The sequence below is a fragment of the Lutra lutra genome, chromosome 3 (assembly GCF_902655055.1).
Source record: "Lutra lutra chromosome 3, mLutLut1.2, whole genome shotgun sequence".
NCBI classification, from domain to species: domain Eukaryota; kingdom Metazoa; phylum Chordata; class Mammalia; order Carnivora; family Mustelidae; genus Lutra; species Lutra lutra.
Window position 1 is genome coordinate 34,285,248 of NC_062280.1, and position 24,928 is coordinate 34,310,175.

Consider the following 24,928-nt stretch of genomic DNA (forward strand, 5'->3'; position numbering starts at 1 on the left):
CTTTTACTTTAACATAGGATGTGAAACTCTAATTAGATGTTTGGGGTTAACTGGGAAGAAGATGATGCCGAAAAATAAATGCTCTCGTTCTCCAAGAAGTTAGAAATCATGGTTTAACTAGATCTGTATTAAGACCCCTGGATTTCTCTACCCTTTTGTTCCTCAGTTCACTGCATTCCCGTGGAAAAACATATGACCCTCACATCCAGAAAATCCCTCAGACATACCCAGATACATCCACATTCTCTCAATCCCTTGGCATGTGGAGTTTGATGTCTCATAGAGAATGAAAGACAAAGTTTCATTGTTTAACAGAATGTAGAGGCCACGTAGCTTCTGTTGAACTTACCTGACCATAAAATGCTACACGATAGTAGCGACCAAATAGCCGTTTCTCCGAGTTGACCACCTCTGCAACTTTCAGGTATGACCGATGAATGTCGTAGTAGAGATCTGATAATTTCTGAAACCATAAATCAAAGGGTTTCATGAAGGTGATGCTGACACAAAAAACATAGAATTTCTCTTTTTTGAACATTGTAAGTAATTCACCAACTTAAAGCAGGATGTTTTGACCAAGGTCTGGCCTCAGAAAACGTACTTTGAAATCTCTCTGCTTTTCAAAGACAGCGATGATGGGTTTGTTGACGTCAGCAATGAGTTCATATCGCTCAGACTTCCAAAGAAACTCCACACACATGTAGAGCTGTTCCACCAGGATATTCTGTAATTCCCCAAACCAAAATGAGATTTTACACGATTGTGTAAACACAGTGTACGCATTGTGGTTCATCCCTGAAACTTGTTTTCAAAACTGTTAAACTGTCAGTTTTCTTTATAGCAGGGCTGCTGTGTTCCCTTTGTTACTGGCATTTACACCATCCTGGAAGGGATGGATGGTGGTATCTTCTCAGATTCTTCTCTTTCCATCACTGAATTTGTCCTTCAAATTTGCTAATTTGAATCTACAAAATGCCTTCAGCTCTGTCTAGTCCTTTCCCGTTCCATGGTCCCTGCCTTAGATCAAACCCCTCTTCCTTTACTTCCAGACCCCAGAGTGGTCTTCTAGTAATCTGTTTTCCACTCTGGTCCATCCTACGTGTTGTTCTCCAGGAATCTTTCTTTCTAAAACGTAAATCTGATCTCAAGCTCTCCACCGCCCTAGAACTTTGTAGGAACTCCAGTGTCTCTGAATGGCCATCCAAACTCTTTAGTATGGCACTGAAGGAGCTCCACAGTCAGGCACCGACCTCCCTTTCAGTCCAACCCCCCACTTGCCACTGACTTTGCACTTTGGTTATACCATCCCGTACTACTCCAGTCTCAGAATCCTTTTGCATCTCCACACAATTACCTGTGTTGTGGCTGCAGCTATAAGAACCTTATTTTCTCATTTGGCACCTTCAAGTCCCATCAATGCCAAGATCCTGTGTAAAAGTCTGGAGAGCTTTCATATATGTCCCATCCATCTGCATCCCAGTCACTGTCACTTAAAAAGTTTCCCTTTAATTGCCTAGATTTATAGTTGTTGGGTCTTGGACTAGCTAGTCCCCACCCTGAAAAAATTTGTCCTTCTCAAGATTCTAAGCTCTTTGAAAGTCAGCATTATGTCTTATTTATCTTTGTCCTCCACCCTGAACTCAGTGCCTCACATATACTAGTGGTTTAAAGAATATTCAGCTGAATCAAATTATATACTCACTAAAGCAAGTGGATAATATTGTAGGAATCTTTTCAACAATGTCTTTGAAGAAAAGATTCTTAGATGTTATTTGAAATAGTTAACAAATATGTTGTTGCATTTACTGTTTGTTTGCAAGGTATACTAAATCAACATTAACTATATAAATTTTAAGTAAAAATCCAACCCAAAACTTGCTTTCTGTACCCTTTCTTTTCAATCTATGTAACATTAAAATTTAAGCAATTAGCTGGTGAAATATTTTATTTACTTGATTATTTACTTGGGAGCTCTGTTTTCTTTATCAGAATTGTTGCTATGTAAATCAACACTAGAAAGCTTGTTTTGAATTAATAAAAAATAACCATGGTTTGCAAATCAAAAGGTTTTTTGCAGAAACTAGTGAGCCTTTCTGTTCAAGTGTATTTACAAACAAACTTTCTAATGCACTAAAAAGCTGTGGCCCGCTCACAAAATTTTCATCATCCCTTATGACGTTTACCAAAGGACCAACGATTTCATATCTTATAGAAAAGCTGACATTATATATTTGGGTCCATCTTAGAGAAATAAAGTTTAGTTTAAATATTCATGGAAAATTATGCTTTATCAATGGAATTTGAGGTCTATTAATCTCAGCTTAATTTTAGCCTGCCTTTCACTTAACCTAAGTCATTTCTTCAGTAATCTGATTTCTGAATAACATTTTCTCCTCCATATTTAGCTTAATGTACCAGTTCAATGCATCTTTTTACTCAGTTACTATACACTAGATTATATTGATCTAACCTCATTGTACGGTGTGTCTTGCATTCCTGAATCTTCTTTCATTGCTCCTTCTTCTTTAATATTTGGTGTAATGCTCAGAAAAGCTGGCCAGCCCATAGAGAACATGCCTTGAGTGGACCAACAAAATGTGACATTATTATTTTGAGTCAAATCTTGTTTGGAAAAGATAGTGCCTTTCTTCATGACGTTACAAGTGGTAGTACAATAAAACTCACACAGTCAACAAGATGGGTAGATAATTCTGTTGATAAATATTCTTTTCCAGGGCAACCAGTCATCCTGTTTTATAAAATTGTATCATTTTTCAGATGGCATTTTCTTTTAGAAGCTGGCATGGAATCGTGGACAGAATATAGAATTTGTAGATAGATATGGTTCTAATGTTCTAATTTAGCCAGACTTTTTGAGTCTGCTTCTTTCCATTTGTTAGGCTGAAGATGTTAATATCTATCTCAAAGGATGGTTAAAGTGATTCAAAACATTAATATTTGAGAAAACACCTGGGATGATCAATGCATTACGGAAATAATGCTCATTCCTTGCCAATTTTCACTCTTATGCATTATCTAGAAACTTTCTTAAAATTTCCTAGCACTGTGGCTACCAAGATAAGAAGGAAAAGATCTGGCTCTACAGACAATATATAAAGATAGTTGGTTATGGGCCATGTTCCTGGAGGAAGGACTGGAACTGAACAGTGGGGAATCTGAGTAGTCAGGAGCACAGCTTGGAGTGACAGACCAGCCCTTGAACTTTGGTCTCATCACAAGCTAACCATGCACCCTGGGTCGGATTGTATCACTTCTCTTGGTTTTCTCACTTGAAAACAGGAGGCCCTAATAGCACCTAACTCAGACACATAAGAGGCGACTAATGGAGATATTGCCAGTATAAAGCCCAGCGTGGTCCCTTACATGGAACACGTACTTTTAAAATTATAGCTAATACTTCTGTGAGATGTTTCCATTTTTAATTATCAGCTCATGAGCTATGTAACTAAATGATCACTCCCCAAATGTGCTTGAAATTATAATTAGAATAGTTTTTGCAATTTAATCCTTGCATTAAAAATTCTACTTCCCAGGGGGGGAGGAGTCAAGATGGCGGAGAAGTAGCAGGCTGAGACTACTTCGGGTAGCGGGAGATCAGCTAAATAGCTTATCTAAAGATTGTAAACACCTACAAATCCAACGGGAAATTGAAGAGAAGAAGAACAGCAATTCCAGAAACAGAAAATCAACCACTTTCTGCAAGGTAGGACTGGCGGAGAAGTGAATCCAAAGCGACGGGAAGATAGACCGCGGGGGGAGGGGCCGGCTCCCGGCGAGCGGCGGAGCAACGGAGCAAAATCAGGACTTTTAAAAGTCTGTTCCGCTGAGGGACATCGCTCCAGAGGCTTAACTGGAAGCCCAGGCCGGGTCAGCGCGGCCTCAGGTCCCGCAGGGTCGCAGAAGGATCGGGGGTGTCTGAGTGTCGCAGAGCTTACCGGTATTAGAACGGGGAAGCCGGCTGCAGAGACAGAGCCGAGGAGTGACTCTCAGCTCGGGGTTGCCTTGAACCGGTCTCAGGCTCGGTCAGCTCGGAGCGTGGCCGGAGGCCAGGGTGGCGGGAGTCTTTGGGCGCTGTTCTCTGAGGGCGCACTGAGGAGTGGGGCCCCGGGCTCTCGGCTCCTCCGGGCCGGAGACCGGGAGGCCGCCATCTTTATTCCCGTCCACCGGACTCTACGGAAAGCGCTCAGGGAACAAAAGCTCCCGAAAGCGAACCCCAGCGGATTACTCAGCACGGCCCCGGGTAAGGGCGGTGCAACTCCGCCTGGGGCAAAGACGCTTGAGAATCACTACAACGGGCCCCTCCCCCAGAAGATCAACGGGAAACCCAGCCAGGACCAAGTTCACCTACCAAGGAGAGCGGCGGAATTCCAGAGGAGAAGAAAGCAAAGCACAGAACTCATGGCTTTCTCCCCATGATTTTTTAGCCTTGCAGTTAATTTAATTTTTTTTTTCTTTTTCAATTTTTTTTCTTTTTCTCTTCTTCTGCTGAATTTTTTTTAACTTTTACCGTTTTCTTTTTTAATGTTTTTTAAATAGTTTATCTAATATATATATTTTTTTCCTCTTTTTATATTTTTTCTTTATCGGCTTTCTTTTTTTTAATAGTTTCTTTTTTTTTTTTTTTTTCTTTCTTTCTGAACCCCTTTTTTCCCCTTTCTCCCCCCTCACAATTCGGGATCTCTTCTGATTTCGCTAAAGCATATTTTCCTGGGGTTGTTGCCACCCTTTTAGTATTTTACTTGCTCCTTCATAAACTCTTATCTGGACAAAATGACAAGGCGGAAAAATTCACAACAAAAAAAAGAACAAGAGGCAGTACCAAAGGCTAGGGACCTAATCAATACAGACATTGGTAACATGTCAGATATAGAGTTCAGAATGACGATTCTCAAGGTTCTAGCCGGGCTTGAAAAAGGCATGGAAGATATTAAAGCAACCCTCTCAGGAGATATAAAAGCCCTTTCTGGAGAAATAAAAGAACTAAAATCTAACCAAGTTGAAATCAAAAAAGCTATTAATGAGGTGCAATCAAAAATGGAGGCTCTCACTGCTAGGATAAATGAGGCAGAAGAAAGAATTAGCGATATAGAAGACCAAATGACAGAGAATAAAGAAGCTGAGCAAAAGAGGGACAAACAGCTACTGGACCACGAGGGGAGAATTCGAGAGATAAGTGACACCATAAGACGAAACAACATTAGAATAATTGGGATTCCAGAAGAAGAGGAAACAGAGAGGGGAGCAGAAGGTATATTGGAGAGAATTATTAGAGAGAATTTCCCCAATATGGCAAAGGGAACAAGCATCCAAATTCAGGAGGTTCAGAGAACCCCCCTCAAAATCAATACGAATAGGTCCACACCCCGTCACCTAATAGTAAAATTGACAAGTCTTAGTGACAAAGAAAAGATCCTGAAAGCAGCCCGGGAAAAGAAGTCTGTAACGTACAATGGTAAAAATATTAGATTGGCAGCAGACTTATCTACAGAGACCTGGCAGGCCAGAAAGAGCTGGCATGATATATTCAGAGTACTAAATGAGAAAAACATGCAGCCAAGAATACTATATCCAGCTAGGCTATCATTGAAAATAGACGGAGAGATTAAAAGCTTCCAGGACAAACAAAAACTGAAAGAATTTGCAAATACCAAACCAGCTCTACAGGAAATATTGAAAGGGGTCCTCTAAGCAAAGAGAGACCCTCAAAGTAGTAGATCAGAAAGAAACAGAGACAATATACAATAACAGTCACCTTACAGGCAAGACAATGGCACTAAATTCATATCTCTCAATACTTACCCTGAATGTTAATGGGCTAAATGCCCCAATCAAAAGACACAGGGTATCAGAATGGATAAAAAAACAAAAACCATCTATATGTTGCCTACAAGAAACTCATCTTAAACCCGAAGACACCTCCAGGTTTAAAGTGAGGGGGTGGAAAAGAATTTACCATGCTAATGGACATCAGAAGAAAGCAGGAGTGGCAATCCTTATAGCAGATCAATTAGATTTTAAGCCAAAGACTATAATAAGAGATGAGGAAGGACACTATATCATACTCAAAGGAACTGTCCAACAAGAAGATCTAACAATTTTAAATATCTATGCCCCTAATGTGGGAGCAGCCAACTATATAAACCAATTAATAACAAAATCAAAGAAACACATCGACAAGAATACAATAATAGTAGGGGATTTTAACACTCCCCTCACTGAAATGGACAGATCATCCAAGCAAAAGATCAACAAGGAAATCAAGGCCTTAAATGACACACTGGACCAGATGGACATCACAGATATATTCAGAACATTTCATCCCAAAGCAACAGAATACACATTCTTCTCTAGTGCACATGGAACATTCTCCAGAATAGATCACATTCTTGGTCCTAAATCAAGTCTCAACCGGTATCAAAAGATTGGGATCATTCCCTGCATATTTTCAGACCACAATGCTCTAAAGCTAGAACTCAATCACAAGAGGAAATTTGGAAAGAACCCAAATACATGGAGACTAAACAGCATCCTTCTAAAGAATGAATGGGTCAACCAGGAAATTAAAGAAGAATTGAAAAAATTTATGGAAACAAATGATAATGAAAACACAACGGTTCAAAATCTGTGGGACACAACAAAGGCAGTCCTGAGAGGAAAATATATAGCGGTACAAGCCTTTCTCAAGAAACAAGAAAGATCTCAGGTACACAACCTAACCCTACACCTAAAGGAGTTGGAGAAAGAACAAGAAAGAAACCCTAAACCCAGCAGGAGAAGAGAAATCATAAAGATCAGAGCAGAAATCAATGAAATAGAAACCAAAAAAACAATAGAACAAATCAACGAAACGAGGAGCTGGTTCTTTGAAAGAATTAATAAGATTGATAAACCCCTGGCCAGACTTATCAAAAAGAAAAGAGAAAGGACCCAAATAAATAAAATCATGAATGAAAGAGGAGAGATCACAACGAACACCAAAGAAATACAGACAATAATAAGAACATACTATGAGCAACTCTACGCCAACAAATTTGACAATCTGGAAGAAATGGATGCATTCCTAGAGACATATAAACTACCACAACTGAACCAGGAAGAAATAGAAAGCCTGAACAGACCCATAAGCAGTAAGGAGATTGAAACAGTCATCAAAAATCTCCAAACAAACAAAAGCCCAGGGCCAGACGGCTTCCCGGGGGAATTCTACCAAACATTTAAAGAAGAACTAATCCCTATTCTCCTGAAACTGTTCCACAAAATAGAAATAGAAGGAAAACTTCCAAACTCATTTTATGAGGCCAGCATCACCTTGATCCCAAAACCAGACAAGGATCCCAACAAAAAAGAGAACTACAGACCAATATCCTTGATGAACACAGATGCAAAAATTCTCGCCAAAATACTAGCCAATAGGATTCAACAGTACATTAAAAGGATTATTCACCACGACCAAGTGGGATTTATTCCAGGGCTGCAAGGCTGGTTCAACATCCGCAAATCAATCAATGTGATACAACACATTAATAAAAGAAAGAACAAGAACCATATGATACTCTCCATAGATGCTGAAAAAGCATTTGACAAAGTACAGCATCCCTTCCTGATCAAAACTCTTCAAAGTGTAGGGATAGACGGCACATACCTCAATATTATCAAAGCCATCTATGAAAAACCCACCGCAAATATCATTCTCAATGGAGAAAAACTGAAAGCTTTTCCGCTAAGGTCAGGAACACGGCAGGGATGTCCGTTATCACCACTGCTATTCAACATAGTACTAGAAGTCCTAGCCTCAGCAATCAGACAACAAAAGGAAATTAAAGGCATCCAAATCGGCAAAGAAGAAGTCAAACTATCACTCTTCGCAGATGATATGATACTCTATGTGGAAAACCCAAAAGACTCCACTCCAAAACTGCTAGAACTTGTACAGGAATTCAGTAAAGTGTCAGGATATAAAATCAATGCACAGAAATCAGTTGCATTTCTCTACACCAACAACAAGACAGAAGAAAGAGAAATTAAGGAGTCCATCCCATTTACAATTGCACCCAAAACTATAAGATACTTAGGAATAAACCTAACCAAAGAGACTAAGAATCTATACTCAGAAAACTATAAAGTACTCATGAAAGAAATTGAGGAAGACACAAAGAAATGGAAAAATGTTCCATGCTCCTGGATTGGAAGAATAAATATTGTGAAAATGTCTATGCTACCTAAAGCAATCTACACATTTAATGCAATTCCTATCAAAGTAACATCCATTTTTTTCAAAGAAATGGAACAAATAATCCTAAAATTTATATGGAACCAGAAAAGACCTCGAATAGCCAAAGGAATATTGAAAAAGAAAGCCAAAGTTGGTGGCATCACAATTCCGGACTTCAAGCTCTATTACAAAGCTGTCATCATCAAGACAGCATGGTACTGGCACAAAAACAGACACATAGATCAATGGAACAGAATAGAGAGCCCAGAAATGGACCCTCAACTCTATGGTCAACTCATCTTCGACAAAGCAGGAAAGAATGTCCAATGGAACAAAGACAGCCTCTTCAATAAATGGTGTTGGGAAAATTGGACAGCCACATGCAGAAAAATGAAATTGGATCATTTCCTTACACCACACACGAAAATAGACTCAAAATGGATGAAGGATCTCAATGTGAGAAAGGAATCCATCAAAATCCTCGAGGAGAACACAGGCAGCAACCTCTTCGACGTCAGCCGCAGCAACATCTTCCTAGGAACATCACCAAAGGCAAGGGAAGCAAGGGCAAAAATGAACTTTTGGGATTTTATCAAGATCAAAAGCTTTTGCACAGCAAAGGAAACAGTGAACAAAACCAAAAGACAACTGACAGAATGGGAGAAGATATTTGCAAATGACATATCAGATAAAGGGCTAGTGTCCAAAATCTATAAAGAACTTAGCAAACTCAACACCCAAAGAACAAATAATCCAATCAAGAAATGGGCAGAGGACATGAACAGACATTTCTGCAAAGAAGACATCCAGATGGCCAACAGACACATGAAAAAGTGCTCCATATCACTCGGCATCAGGGAAATACAAATCAAAACCACCATGAGATATCACCTCACACCAGTCAGAATGGCTAAAATTAACAAGTCAGGAAATGACAGATGCTGGCGAGGATGCGGAGAAAGGGGAACCCTCCTACACTGTTGGTGGGAATGCAAGCTGGTGCAACCACTCTGGAAAACAGCATGGAGGTTCCTCAAAATGTTGAAAATAGAACTACCCTATGACCCAGCAATTGCACTGCTGGGTATTTACCCTAAAGATACAAACGTAGTGATCCGAAGGGGCACGTGCACCCGAATGTTTATAGCAGCAATGTCTACAATAGCCAAACTATGGAAAGAACCTAGATGTCCATCTACAGACGAATGGATAAAGAAGATGTGGTATATATACACAATGGAATACTATGCAGCCATCAAAAGAAATGAAATCTTGCCATTTGCGACGACGTTGATGGAACTAGAGGGTATCATGCTTAGCGAAATAAGTCAATCGGAGAAAGACAACTATCATATGATCTCCCTGATATGAGGGAGAGGAGATGAAACATGGGGGGTTGAGGGGGTAGGAGAAGAGTAAATGAAACAAGATGGGATTGGGAGGGAGACAAACCATAAGTGACTCTTAATCTCACAAAACAAACTGAGGGTTGATGGGGGGAGGGGGTTGGGAGAGGGCGTGGGGTTATGGATATTGGGGAGGGTATGTGCTATGGTTGTGAAGTGTGTAAACCTGGCGATTCGCATACCTATACACCTGGGGATAAAAATATATGTTTATAAAGCTGTAAAAAAAAAAAAAAAAAAAAAAAGAAAGAAAGAAAGAAAGGATGAATACCCAAGTTTTGTAGCAACATGGACGGGACTGGAAGAGATTATGCTGAGTGAAATAAGTCAAGCAGAGAGAGTCAATTATCATATGGTTTCACTTATTTGTGGAGCATAACAAATAGCATGGAGGACAAGGGGAGATGGAGAGGGGAGTTGAGGGAAATTGGAAGGGGAGGTGAACCATGAGAGACTATGGACTCTGAAAAACGATCTGGGAATTTTGAAGGGGTGGGGGGTGGGAGGTTGGGGCACCAGGTGGTGGGTATTGTGGAGGGCACAGATTGCATGGAGCACTGGGTGTGGTGCAAAAATAATGAATACTGTTATGCTGAAAAAAATAAAAAAATTAAAAAAAAAAAAAAATTCTACTTCCCTACTTTTTAGCATAATAATATTCCTTCTGTAAATAAACATATATTAAAATATATGACAATATACTAGTAGGGATATATAGCAGAGAAAGTCATGATATATTTTTTGCAGGATGATGATTATTACAGTTGTACTTTCTGGAGTTGTTTATCTTTGCCTATATTCTTATTATGTTTACATTGTATTGAAGGAGATACTTTATTCCTCTGATTTAGAAACATCATAATATAAAAGTATATTGAGGACTTCAGGTATATATCAATGGATATGAATATATGTTAATGCATCATAAAAATCACCTTTCTTAGAGTTTACTAAACAAATATGTTCTTTTCTCAATGGATATGGTAGAGTCCAATGTTACCTTAGGTCTGGAAATGGGTATTTAACATTTTTTGAATATTAAAGTTTCACACGATATTTTGGGATATAAATTTCCACAATTTCTCAAACTGACCCCCAGTTTTATCAGATTTTTTCAATTTTGTTTTTGTTAGAATTTGAAATCATCTTTATGGAGCTGTACAGTGTCTGATTATGATACAAAATAGATGGGGAAGAAGGGTACATTAGACAAAACAGTGATGAGTTTGATGATGTGCAAATAAAAAGGAAGCTAAATCCTAAGTGTGAAACTAAGCAGGAAGATCCCTGCATTTTAGCATGGACAGGAGCCATGAGGCCAGGTCTGGTCTCCTCCTCAAGTAAGTGACCTCACTGTCTCACCTTTCATTTTAGTCATTTGGTTCAAATGCTTTATTTGGAAAAGCCACTGAGATTCTTTAGAAAATATATGCATATTTAAAAGAACAGGGGATTAATTATGCTTCCAAAATATTGTAACTAAAGTCTATTTACCTTTTGCTCAATTATTTTGATCTTAGTATCTAAAGATTTGTTTCTGTTTTTCTTACACTGAGCTTTCCACTACATTTTGAAAGTTAAAAGAGCACTAGGAAATAGATCGCAGGCCATAACCTTTGGGTTTGAACAAACTTTTGTAAGAGAAAACAAGTTAGATGGATTAGCTATATTGCTAAATGTTTTACAAAGAGTAATTCTTTAGTTATTATTACAAAACCTTTCATCAAACTTTAAAGATGACATATTCTTCATTAAAGGGAATCAATACTATAAATTATTATGTATTACAAGTTTTTTGAATCGGTTTAGGCTTTTAAAAAAGATAATGGAATATGATGATTATAGAGTCCTGCATATACATTTTTGGCATTCCTTGTTTTGAATGAGTTGTCTTATTACATTTCAAAATTAAAATAGATTTCTCTTGCAATTTTAAACAATTTTAGAATAAAATCCCAAGGGCAAACTAGTATGCAGATTGGTAGCAAATATGGCTATGACTCGTAATCCTAAATATTGGAAAAGATGCAGTTCTCTATGCTGAGAACTTTTCATTTCTAAACTTCATACATTTGGGTAGATTTCGGAATGGTAGGAACTTCAAGCTTTTATGAGTGGTAGTTATGAAGGTCTGAGATAGTTTTTCTTTTAAGAATACATTTCACGGGGCGCCTGGGTGGCTCAGCGGGTTAAGCCGCTGCCTTCGGCTCAGGTCATGATCTCAGGGTCCTGGGATCGAGTCCCGCATCAGGCTCTCTGCTCAGCGGAGAACCTGCTTCCTCCTCCCTCTCTGCCTGCTTGTGATCTCTCTCTGTCAAATAAATAAATAAAAAATCTTAAAAAAAAAAAAAAGAATACATTTCACAGTTCTATCAAAGTAGACTTTAAGCAGCAAGGTGATTTCTTTTGCACTGTTCCATGGGGGTAAAGGAGTTTATGTGGGGGAGTTAGGCCACTCACTTCCTCCACCAGGAGCTGTTAGTAATGGGTAGCTATCACAGGGGTGGATATCCTCCGGGAGCAGGGGTGGTGTGCAAATCTTTTCCATTTTCCAGTAACCTATGGTAGTGCAAGATGAGGTTAAGACATTGTTACATGTTAGTGTTAATATAAGCTTATGAGACTATTAATCATTAACCAATGAAACATTCTCATTTTGAACTAAGAGGCTGACGAGTTAGCCTTTTTGTGCATAAAATAAACATGATAATGGCACGAGAGAGCTAAAGTTCATAAGTACTGTATAATTAGAAATGTCTGTGAAAATTAATGTTACTTAATAAAACACAATTGAGATTAATACAACCTAAAATTAATAAGTTAATTGTAATTTAGGTTTCAACATGTCAACTTCTAGACTTTTCTCCCTGCACTCGGTCGCGGTCGTCTTACCCTTTCTCTTCAGGTATTCTGCAATGAGAGCAGCTATATGGATGTAGCACATTGCAGCCTGTAATAAAACAAGAAAACCGTTCAGAGGAAAACAGAGTGTGCATTTCACTATTCGTCTAATCAGGACGAATCTTCCGAGGTGAGTCAGTATTCCATGTGAGAATATGTGGAGGAATCCTTTTAATTAAAGAATCAAAAACAAGAATCGATTTGATTTCTAAAAAGTTCACCATCAAGAATAAAACGGGTATTTGGGAAATTTTGTTTGTGTTCATCTGGGTATAGTCTTCAAGTGGGTGAATGAACTGACCTGAAGAATTTTTCAACAGAAATATCTTCCTTCCTTAATATCTAAGTCTAATGTATATATTTTTAAATCCACAGTTCTCTTTCCTTATTAAAACTATAAGCTATAGCATCGGGCTCTAAACTGGGGGTAAAATTAAGCTACCTTCTTACTGTTTCTACTACCAGTAATGGCCCCTTTGGACTATCTACTGCCTTTAAGATGGTCAACACACAAGGTGGTACTTGATTAAATAGTGCGGCCTAATGAGCCATGTGTGCTCCCGCCAACCACATTATATGGCAATTTAAAAAAAAATGATTTTATTTATTTACAGCCTGACCTGTTGAGGGCTCCAAATGACTCCAGCTTTTCCCTTTGGAGGTTGTGGAGTTATTTCTCCATTTTCTGGGCCGTCCAAGGGAACTAGAGTTTCTCATTCTTGTCCCACCAAATTGCCTCCAACCGGGGTTTCTGATCGGCTCTATTTCTATCCCAGGATCCCTCATATGTGTTTAGGAAAATTTCAGGTGTTAGGATCATCCCAGATAAATTAATCTCTTCCCCAAAGGGGCATATTTCTGAGAATAAGGCCGAAGTTTCCCACTTGGTGTCTGGAAACCACTTGGGGGCTGTGAATTGTTGCATAAAATTCCGCCCAGTGTTTGAATGGACATAAAAAAGTTAGGTATTGATTTATAACCTTCACACAGTGCACTCTCCTCACATGGCTCATGGGAGCATTAATATTTCCAACACCAGTTCAGACTAGCTGCAAATGAGGACAGACTACCCCAGCCTGAGATTACTCACCACAGTGGCAAACTTCCCCATCCGAGTCCAATTACAGGGAAGACGTTTTAGAACACAGAACATTAACTTACATAACTCAATTTCCAGACATCCTTACAACCATCCTCCTTAGTCTTAGGCTTTCACCCTTTGTTTCTGCATTGCATATCCTACAATTACAGCTGATACTAACAACTCTGGCCTTGACTTGGTACCCTTTACAAGGAGTTGGGCATTCTTGAATCCTACTTGCCAATTTAATGCACATCATATATCATTGGGTCATATCTAGATACGTGGAAAAATATGGTAGCCTACTGTAAATGAAAATTCAGTTGTCCTGATAAAGAGGACAATACCAGTGGAGGACTGAGCCTTGGCTAATTACCTCAGATAAGTCTCCATTTCTTGCGTGAATCTTGGCCATGCTTTCAAGCCAGGTCCTCCGCAGCTCAGGGGTGCTTGCATAGGAGTTTGCCAGACTGTACTGGAGATCCACCAGCATCTCGGGGTCTTTCTCATGCTCTTTCATCTGAGCTGTTGCCATCAAAACAGTCCTTATACGTTTCGTCAGATCTTTCACCTCTGCTGGGAAGTTGCTGTTCTTTGGAAAACAGAGCACCTGGGTCATTATCTGTTCTTAATCCCTAAGATAGGTTACTTCAAGTTATGCTATTAGTCATGGCTTGGCTTCACAATTTGGTGCACTCTCTACGTTGTTCATAAATATGTACTTTCTTTAGATATGATTCTACGTATTGATTGTGGTTGTACACATTTGAACATAAGAACTGCAGTGGACTCCATCTTCTCTGCTCACCTAGCTTCTTCTAGTAAGAGCATCCTGATTGCTCTCTGAAGCTCTCACCTCTCTGGCTTTGGTTCATGTGATTTGAAAGGGTCTACTTCATTTGGGGGCACGAATGTGTAGTCCACCAAACTGGCCTAGCCAATCAACTTTTTTCATCCCTCAAGCCAGCGATTGGTTTAGGAATGATAGAAGGTTTAAACAAAGAGACTCAAGTCTGGGACATTGACTGGCACTACAGAACGAAGTGTTTTTTCTTTTCATTTGTTTCTTTTTTTTTTTTAACAGTTTTATTTATTTGAGACAAAGAGAGATAGCATGAGCTGGGGGAGAGGGGGAGGGGCAGAAGGAGAGGGAGAAGCAGATTCCTTCTTGAGCAGGCAGCCCCACACAGGGCTCAATCCCAGGACACCAGGACCATGACCTGAGCTGAAGACAGACACTTAGTCAACTGTGCCACCCACGTGATCTGAGGCACTTTTTCCACTTATAGAATATTCCAGTGTCCTCAGGATTTCTGAAAGAGTAAGCTCCTGGGGAGAGCATTTACATTCACTTGTAAATGAAGTAAGCAAAGAGGAAAACTAAGCTGATAGATAGAGAGAGGCAAACATTGAGGCAGTAAGGAAAGGGAGCCTGAAAACATGGTGATTTTTTTTAACATGATGATTTTTTAATTAAAAAAACCTTTTTTATTAAATTTTTTCTCAGAAGTATCTGACATACATCACTGGGTGAGTTTAAGGCATACAGCATGGTGATCTGATATATATATATATATATATATATATATATATATATATATATATATATATATATATATATATATGGAAATGAGTACCACAATAAGTTCAGCTCACAATCACAACCATCTTCTCATGTAGATGAAATACAGAGGAAGAAGGATAAAAAGGAAAAAGGAAAAGAAAATCCCCTTATGATGACAACACAGAATTTTCTCTCTAAGCTAACTTTTCTGTATAGCATAGGCCAGTGTTAGCTATGGTCATCATGTTGTACCTGACATCCCTAGTTCTTATCTCTCCTACAATGAGAAGTTTGTATCTGTTGACCACCCTCCTCCAGTTTCCCCACTCCCCACCACCTGCCTCTGATAACCACAGGTCTGATTTCTTTTTCCATGATTTTCAGGTGTTTTTTTTTTGTTGTTGTTGTTAAGATTACACATAAGTGTTAGGATACACATAAGGGAGATCATACAGTATTTGTCTTTTTTGTCTGACTTATTTCACTTAACATATTGTCTATCCATGTTGTCATAAATGATAAGATTTCCTCAGTTTTTATGGCTGAATGCTATTCCATTGAATATATACACCACAACTGCATTATCCATTCATTCACTGATGGACCCTTAGCTTGTTTCCATGCCTGGGCTATTGTAAATAATGCTGCTAGGAACATGGGGGTACAGCTCTCCTTTCAAATTAATGTTGAAACATTGTTTTAATCCCTGGGATCAGCCATGCCCTGGACTCTATTCCTGGACTTTTCAGTACTATGACTAAAGAAGAAGACTTCTGAAATTTCTAAAAGAATGATTCAATAAATTTGGCCAAGAGTAAGATTATAAGAAAATGACTGTATTTCTGGATGTTTGTTGTTAGTTTTCTTGTTATATCCCATTCAATCACACATCTGCAAATTCCACTTAACAGATGACAGACTGACAGTGTTAGAACTGATTATTAATTCAAACAAGTAAACTCAACGTTAGCACTCAGTTCAAGTCTCAATAAACAAAATACAGAACTTGTATTTTTTAATGATTTTGATATTTCACAAAAGAATTCAGTTTAGTTTTATTCCTAAGCCTTTGAAAATGCCCACAAAGCATTTCTTACTTTCATCTGCTTGTCTCCATTGGCAAAATTATTGGTAATTGCAAGGGAATGTTGAAACCGAGAGCCTCCAATCCCAGCGTCAGCTATTAACTGGCTTACGGCCTTGATGAGCTAGAAGAGAAAAGAACAATGGAACTTCAAAAGTGATAACTGAGAAATAGTAATTTTAAAGAAATCCATTGGACTGGATGAATGCATCTTTGATTTCTCCTTGTGGGTCCCAAGAGTAGCATCTTCATGCATTAAATTTTTAGAAGGTCATGTCATCTAGGGCGTTTCCTATAATTTTAGATATTTATATAAGAAGGTTGCAGGAATCTTGGGTTGCCTTAAAGAAAGACATTTCTGTGAGGAGAATCTGGTGGGGTTTGGCATTCTAGAGATAGCCTTGGTCTCCCGATTTGTGTATTCTATTTTATTCTGTTCCCTGGCAGAAGAAAGGAAAAGTCCAAGTGGAGTTATGGACTTTGTTGATTTCTGCCCTCTTCCTCTGAGTGAGAGTTGACTGTGCCAAGTGTCTTCAAGGAGGGGTCTGGTAGAGGAGTTGGTAGCTTTTGCCTTGCAGCCAGGAGGCTTTGATCAGTGCTGGAACAGATGAGTGGTTTTCAAAACAGCATTAAGGAAACTTGACAGCACTTACTTGTAAGTGAGACCGGACAATTGACTTCTGCTTGTTAAATTCAAAATTCTTCCTCATGAAAAAGTACAGAAGTGCTGATGCTTCAGTCTGCGTTGACCGTGACCTGTGGTTACAGCATTTCAGGACTTCATAGCAGAATGATCCACACAGGTCGGCTGGTCCCTGAAAGAATGCTGAAGGAAACTATGGAAATAGAAGGACTGGTTAAGGGTGGACCATGCTTTCATGTCACTCTGTTTATGCTCAATTTCAGAATTCCTTAGAACAAAATCCACCTTTTTTTTTAACCTTGTCTTTTTCTTCCATCTGCAAGTGGAAGGGATAGAATTGTATTTATTTAAGTCTATATTAATATTTTTTTCCCTAGAAATAATCATTCTTTACATTGTAAGTCTCCCATGCATCAATAACCAGTGACAACCCAGAACTAGAGATTAAGAACTTTGAAATGCTTTCTATTCACCGAACATTGTCGAAACACAGGGATCCTTTCCTCCATACTGAGAGATGTCAGGATTAATATGCATTTATCATCATCCTTCCCTGAGCTTTCACTGGAACCAGGAGAACGCTTACCTTGCATACAAACAATCTCAAGGAGGCAAACACATGCTTCAGTGCTGTGGCTGACTGGTTGACTTGGAAAAAGAGCATGTAGGTGTCAAAGACCCTCTTCATCATTGAATTTTGACATTCAGATTGTTGGAGCTGTCTCTGGAAATTTAACAAAGAAGTTATTTAGGATGAGTGAAAGGACAACTGTTTTCTTTTGAGAGATATTTATTGTGAACCTACTATGTGGTAGGCACAATTCTAAGTTCCAGAAATTGTAGTGAATAAGGCGATCAGACCTATGTTCCCACTGAAACTTATACAGCAGTGACTGAAAAAATCATGAAATAAGAAAATAGAGCAGAATGATAGGATATAATAAAAAGTAATTACTTTGGGGATAGCGCTACTCTAGACAGGATAGTTAGTCAAGACCTCTTTAATGAATGAACTGATATGTGAACTAAAGGAATTGGTTATGGGCAGATCTGAAGGGACTGTTTAGGAAGAGAGAAACAGATAGTACCAGGGACATGAGTTGGGAAGAAGTTTATGAGTTCAAGGTTGAAAAGAAAAAAAAGAGTAGAGCAGACTGAGTGTGGGGCATGGGGTGAGATGAGGAGAAGTGTAGAAGATGAGGTCACAGATGAGGTCTCAGAGAGGCAGGTCCTCGTCGGCTTTGATAGGGCCTTTGTGATGTCTGAGATTTGATTGACATTGTCACTGAGTAATAAATAATTAAAATATGGTTTTTGCTTTTCCTATTACCCATGATGACATTTCACCTGAAAGCAGAGCTTTCTTGGCATAATCATTCTGTTTGGTGCAGACTTTATTCAGTGGATCTAACTCTTCTGAGTTCAACCCTGAACATCTATAAGCTCATTAGATTGAGCTAATAGTTTAAATATCTTTATTGAGGTATAGCTGACATGTAATTTCTATAGTTCACATTTCTAAAATTTTATGTAAATGGGGACATACAATACAAACTTTTTGTTTGGCTTCTTTCACTGAACATGAGTGAGCAGTATTCTAGTATATGGATATATGACCATTAGTAAAATCCATTCACCTGTTGATGTACATTTGGGTTGTTTTCAGCATTTATTAAAAATAAGGCTTCTAACAATGAATACTGTTATGCTGAAAAGAAGAAATTAAAAAAAAAGGCTTCTATGAATATTTGTGTACACAGTTTTTTTTTTTTTAAAGATTTTATTTATTTATTTGAGAGAGAGACAGTGAGAGAGAGCATGAGCTAGGAGAAGGTCAGAGAGAGAAGCAGACTCCCCATGGAGCTGGGAACCCGATGCGGGACTCGATCCCGGGACTCCTAGGATCATGACCTGAGCCGAAGGCAGTCGTCCAACCAACTGAGCCACCCAGGCGTCCCTTGTGTACACAGTTTTGTGTGACCAAATGTTTTTATTTCTCCTGGATAAATTCTCAGTGTTGGAATGGCTAATCACATGACAGACACAGTTTCAACGTTTTAGACTGCTATACTGTTTTCTAGAGTGTCTGCATTCCCATCATCAGTGGATGAGAGTTCCAGTTTTTCTATACCCTTGCCAAAAGTTGGTATGGCCAGTCTTTTTAACTCTGGTGATTCTAATAGTATGTAGTGGTATTATTTCACCCAAGCTACATAGATGACAAATAAGCACACGGAAAGATGTTGGGTCTAGCTGTCATTTGTCTCTCCCCTCACGACTGAAAAAGTAGAATCACATTTCCCTTAGCTGGGCTTGCCTGAGAGTGAAGCAGGAGGAACAAGGAAAAATGTTTATTATTTGACAATAGTGACATATGTATGTACGTATATCATTTGAGCAGTAGTCAACTTCTGTTAAATTCTGAGTCTCATCTTTCAAATTTTTTTCTACTCACGCTTATGTTGATTTATGTAAGGTTAGTTGATTTCATAAAATACTTTAAAAATAGATTCTTGACTTCCGACGACTTTTCTACTTCCCATTTTATGTTGTGAAGACGTTAGAATCAACTTACCTGGTGAATCTGGGTGAAGAGCGATAGCAGGTCCAGAATAGTCAGGCAAACCTCTGTAGCTATATTGGCCTCTGTGTCCACATGGTGCACAATGTCTATTTCATTGGAGTTGCCTACAAAATATAAGGTAGAACATGCATAAATGTCTAAGAAAATTCTTTGTATCCCATAAAGGACTTTTTTCTATTATAACATATTCAATGTTTACTGGTGTTTTGTTAAGTGATTTATTAAATCAAAGTGCTTTTGTTTGTTCAATTGCCTTATTGGCTGAATCAAAAACTCTAGACAGAGTCTTTAACGGATGCTATAGACTGTTTGTGTCTCCCCACCCCTCACCCCCGCCGATTCATATGTTGAAGCCCCAAACCCCATATGATGGTATTTGGAGGGAGATCTTTGGAAGTAATTAGCTCTTGAGGGTGGAACCCTCCTGAATGGGTTAGTGCCCTTATAAAAAGGGACACCAGAAAGATCACCTATCTCTCTGTCATGTGAGGACCCAACAAGAAGGTGGCTGTCTGCAAACCAGGAAAAAGGCTCACACCAGACATCAAATCTGTTGGCACCTTGACGTTGGACCTCCCACCTTTCCAGAACTATGGGAAATAAATGTTTGTTGTTTCAGCCACCCAGACTGTTAACTTGTAACAAATCAAACTGACTAATAACAATTCATATGTCAGTTGTAGACAAGAGTGATCCATTTACCATTAGTTCTTAATTCTTTTCCATTGACACAGGCACTGACCGAGTCACATTTCTCTCATTCTCAGTCTGGGTCAAGTTTTATGCTCCCAGGCTAATAGACTAAACATGCAGTCTCTGTGGACAGTGTGCATTCATGGCCATTAAAGGCACTAAAGGTATTTATAGGTGAAGGCACATGTCTTCAAACAGGTAACTCTGGTCATATGCCCAGAATCACTAACATGTACATGTACAAAAAACACTGGGTCCATTTTTCCTCATTCACAAGCTGGAATGTGTGCATTATTGTGTTCAAGATGTCACACATGTTGTTTCTAGAACATGGGCAACTTTCTGCTCTTCTTGAAGAGCAGACAATAATCTGGTTGAGAGAGGCCCCATAAGCCTGACAATAGCAAAGTCACTTGATACCAGAAGAGCTACACCCAGCAGATTATACCTAGTGATTCACCTTTTTCCTTTCTTCTTTATAAGGACACTACATTTTTAAAATCCCCTTCTCTGGTGATTTTTTTCTCCTCTTAAAAAAATTCTCTGGGCTACAGCAAGCCTAAAAAGCAGTAATCTCAGTGGCATGCCAACATTTCCTACATTTCTGAAACATTATAATGCATTTCATGTTTTCCACACATCTAGAGAAACACTGATCACCATCATGTTCCTATTATTTCTTGTTTACTTACTGGATATGGTGTTGTCTAACATCTGTAAGAGTTTGGGGTTTGAAAGTGCATTTTTGCCTCGAATTATAGGTAAGGTTTGTGATCTGTGCTGCTTATGTCCTTCATGAGTGGACGGGGTATGCATCCTGAAAATTAATAGGAAAAAATGGTTAATGTACGAGAGATATGACATATAGGTGTTCAATCAAGTATTCTAGATTGAGTAAAACATTTAAAACAATTTTAAAATAGAGATGTTGCATAAAAATATTGATTATAGATAACATGATAAAAAGGGGTTTTAAGAATACTTTAGGAGAAGTTTTTTTAAACCAAAAAAAGGTTCAGAAGGATAATTAATACCAAAGTATGATAGAAGAATAATAGATACTGAATTTAATCTGAACAAGCATATTCATTACTGTTTAATGAAATCATGAGATTCCATGGGAAGTTCATGGGATTCCATCCTGGTAAGGGAGAGAGGTAAGGGGTCCCTGAGTGCAGGTACTTTCCAGGCCAAAGACAATGGCGGGCAGTGGCTCTCATTTGATGTCTCCTTGGCACTTCCATCTGGGGAATGAGCCAGTGTTATGTGGAAGGAGGAACACTTCCCATTCTTAACTTTCATTTAAGCTATCTTTTGGCCAAGATAATAGAACTTTTTTTTTGAGGAAAACTGGCAATAGGAAAAACCCTGAAGAGTCAAGCCTATAGATATGGCAATGGTTTTCTCTTGGTGACACTTTTCAAGGCTCATTTGGTTCTGACCAAATCAAATGCTCTGGATGGACTGAGGCCCTGAAGATCTAACTTTGGTTTTCAAGAGCCAGAGGAGTCCAGGTCATTCCTGAAGCTACAAGAAATAATGGGACCTAGGCTGTATGGCTTGGACCTTTGGGACTGGTTTATTTCCAGGTTTTGAGTGTATTTTAGTCTGGAAATTCTGGAGGAAAAATACTGGTTTCTGGAAAGAGAGAGGTGGGAATGGCTAGGACCTGTCTAGATCATTCAGGAAGAAGCCTGAAATCTAACTGACCAAACATCAACAAAACTACAGTGATCTCAGGTACATGACTATACTTTTTAAACATAAGAAGTCATTGTTTATAGTTCACTATTCTATTACCATTTGCAAAACACACCTATTACATTTTCTCATTTACTTTCACACAAGGGGCCACTTTAAGGAGTCTTATGGATGAAGAGGCAAAATTTACTCCATGATTTATTGGTTATTTACCACTTTTTTATTTCTAAAATTCTTTCTAAAATACAGCCATTTTCCTATTATATATTATTATGGTACCTCTGGGAAGAATAAATCAAACTGGAGAAAATTTTAGCATAGAATTCTTACTTACTAGACCCAGGGGAGAATTAAAGTAGGATTTCAGGGCAAAATTTCTCCACAGGGTAGGTTAATAAAGGATGACTCCAGGTCCTATATGCTAGTCAAATCAGTGTAATGACTAGGAAACCTACCATAAGCTTATGGAGCCATCTAAATCCTCCCTGCCTTTGACCCTTTAGAAAACAATTTGAGCTCTAAAGATGCTGCTGACATATTACAGTTATTGAGAGGAATGGGAATACAACCTCTCATCTTACTTTGTCACTAGGAGGTTAAAAAACATTAAACGAGTCATATATTGGAATTACGTCTTTTTGGGTTCAATTAAATTAAGGTACCTATTAACCCTCATCCTATGCATGGCATTGTGCCCCAAGTGCACATAAATAAAGCATAATCCTTGCCTCTTAGGTCTTCACAAGCTAGCGGGGCAGATCAGGCAGTACCTGAGAAGTTTTTTCAGAAAAACACAGAGTTACTTGAAATCTGCATTTGGTTTGAAGTATATGCATATATACACATGTGTGTGTGCATCCACGCATGCTCATGTGTGTGCATCCATACCCCCATACACATATACACATCCATATCCATGTATCTGTGCATATATATACACACATATACATATATACAATACATTGATACATATGTATATATGTGTACACATATACATACATACACATGTATATACACTCATATATACATACATATACACACATTTATACACACAATATGATTACAAATATCAAGCAAATGTGATGTTACCATTGTGACAAGGGACCTGATGCTTGACAGGAAGGATTAGATCCCTTGAGAGTTCCATTATTCTGGGTGGACTGCACAAATTTAAATGCAGCAGCAATTTTTCTGCAAGGAAAACTGATGTTTTAATCATAGCTCAGTATTTGTAATTTATTTATAAATACAGAATGGCAACTGGAAGGTTGATTATTCAACAAAGAAATAAGTTCACATGCTATGAAAAACAGAATCATATTTTCTTCCAGCAATGGGAAATGGGGGTTTAGTGAAGGTACTGGGGGCTTCATGGTCTCTCACGAGAAAAGGATGTCAAAACAGTAGTTATTCCAGATTCATTTTTCTCTTTAGCTTACTGGAGGTTATATTTTTTCTTTCTTTTCTTCTAATTGAAGAATAGTTGACACACAGTGTTATATTAGTTTCAGGTGTACAACATACTGATTTGACGAGTCTGTATGTTTATGGCAGTCACCAAAAGTGTACCTCATCTATATTCCCTATGTTGTACCTTTTATTCCTGTGACTTATTCACTTTGGATATATTTTCTTAAATAGGAATCTTCTACATTACATCTATACAAATGATAGGTAAGTTAGTTCAGACTATGTAGGAAATGTGGTTTCCTTTCAGAAAGGTATGTTTTGTGTTTTATTCTCTTAACAGCTTTAACTAGTCCTAGACCTACTACGGGTACAGGGTAATCATCAAACTCCTATGTCTACTGTGAGGCCAACCTTACAATCCTTATGTGCATTTGAAGATTTCTAACATATATCTATAAGTCTAACTGGATAAATCACTATTTGTCATAATTTTTTTAAAAGACCAGATTAACCGATTGGATTTTAAAGTTATTACCTTATTATATTGCGTTTCCCTAGGTATCTGAAATTTTGAAGACAAACACTGGAAAGGGAAAAAAAAAGTCACATTCTAATTATTCATGCCCTTTTATTTATACAAACCATTCATTTAAGTACATTAGAAGAAAAATATTACATTTTCTTTAAATATTTCATCCATTACTAGTGATAGATAGTTTAGCATATGGGTCCTTAGAATGAAGGATGGCATACTAAACTATTTTGAAGCTTCAGAAAAAAATGTTAACAAATCAACTCTATAACTTACTCCAAGATGCTGAAGAAGTCAGATATCTCTGGGCTGGGTGCTCTTTGCCAGTAGGCAATCAGTGTCTCTGAAAGGAAACACCATGGAGCATGAGACTCTTGGAAACTCAAAGTTTTTCCTTTTTAAAAAATTGTAATTTTCAAGAGCTCTCCTTACCCTCCGAAATGGTCTTCATAATGTGAAGAAAACACATGAGAAGACTCCTGGTTTCTGCTTGATCTAACTTGTCAAATCGAAGGGTTGATCCTATCAAAGACAAGGGTCTAGGGACCTAGGAGTGGAAGAATCAAAAAGGGTTGAGGTAGAGTGAGAGACTGCTGACTCACAAGGTGCTGCATAATTGGGAAAGAAGCCCCACCTTTTCACAGTTGTCAGTCTTCTCACTGCTCTTCTCATTGGTGCTTGGGTTGGAGTCAAGACTTGCTAAGGAGGCTCTGGAGTCAGCATGGTTTACTGTAGAAATAGCTATTGATGAAAATGCTGCAAACACAAGCCACAGCACACAGATGATAATGAGATGCAATGGGCACACACATGATGACCCAAAAAGATATGGAGCATGGAAGTGGTGGCAATGTTGGGCAAGGCTGACATAACAGAGTCTGGAATTGCCATTAAAGACATGCCACATTGTAAGAATGGTCATGAAGACCACACTGGCATTTAAGGATTTAGGAAAATTTAGGCCATTATAAATGGAAATAAAGTACTGCTTGTTCCTTTGATTTCTTAAAAAGCTTTTAAAAGAAAGTTTCTCTTATAAAAATGCTTTAATATATGTTCATAAGGTGGCTTTTGGGGAAGAAGCTTTCAAGTTTTG

The 24,928-nt window shown here is 38.4% G+C and overlaps 1 protein-coding gene across 12 annotated transcripts in view; it reads right to left on the reverse strand.

The window, feature by feature from the left end:
• DOCK10 (dedicator of cytokinesis 10) overlaps positions 1-24,928 on the reverse strand; it is a 290,337-nt gene that overhangs the window by 18,252 nt on the left and 247,157 nt on the right. For 8 of the 12 annotated variants that reach the window (XM_047721140.1, XM_047721142.1, XM_047721138.1 and 5 more), the window contains exons 35-50: positions 24,467-24,588; positions 24,265-24,379; positions 24,109-24,175; positions 23,836-23,883; positions 22,980-23,081; positions 20,882-21,006; positions 19,488-19,600; positions 17,499-17,636; positions 16,923-17,105; positions 16,283-16,393; positions 13,998-14,213; positions 12,532-12,589; positions 12,100-12,198; positions 2,471-2,577; positions 602-724; positions 350-463 (exon numbers count right to left, since the gene is read on the reverse strand). In XM_047721140.1, coding sequence (XP_047577096.1) covers positions 350-463; positions 602-724; positions 2,471-2,577; positions 12,100-12,198; positions 12,532-12,589; positions 13,998-14,213; positions 16,283-16,393; positions 16,923-17,105; positions 17,499-17,636; positions 19,488-19,600; positions 20,882-21,006; positions 22,980-23,081; positions 23,836-23,883; positions 24,109-24,175; positions 24,265-24,379; positions 24,467-24,588 — 1,841 coding nt within the window. The remainder of the gene's footprint in view (positions 1-349; positions 464-601; positions 725-2,470; positions 2,578-12,099; positions 12,199-12,531; positions 12,590-13,997; positions 14,214-16,282; positions 16,394-16,922; positions 17,106-17,498; positions 17,637-19,487; positions 19,601-20,881; positions 21,007-22,979; positions 23,082-23,835; positions 23,884-24,108; positions 24,176-24,264; positions 24,380-24,466; positions 24,589-24,928) is intronic. The other 4 variants (XM_047721145.1, XM_047721144.1, XM_047721139.1 and 1 more) reach the window with 3 other exon arrangements.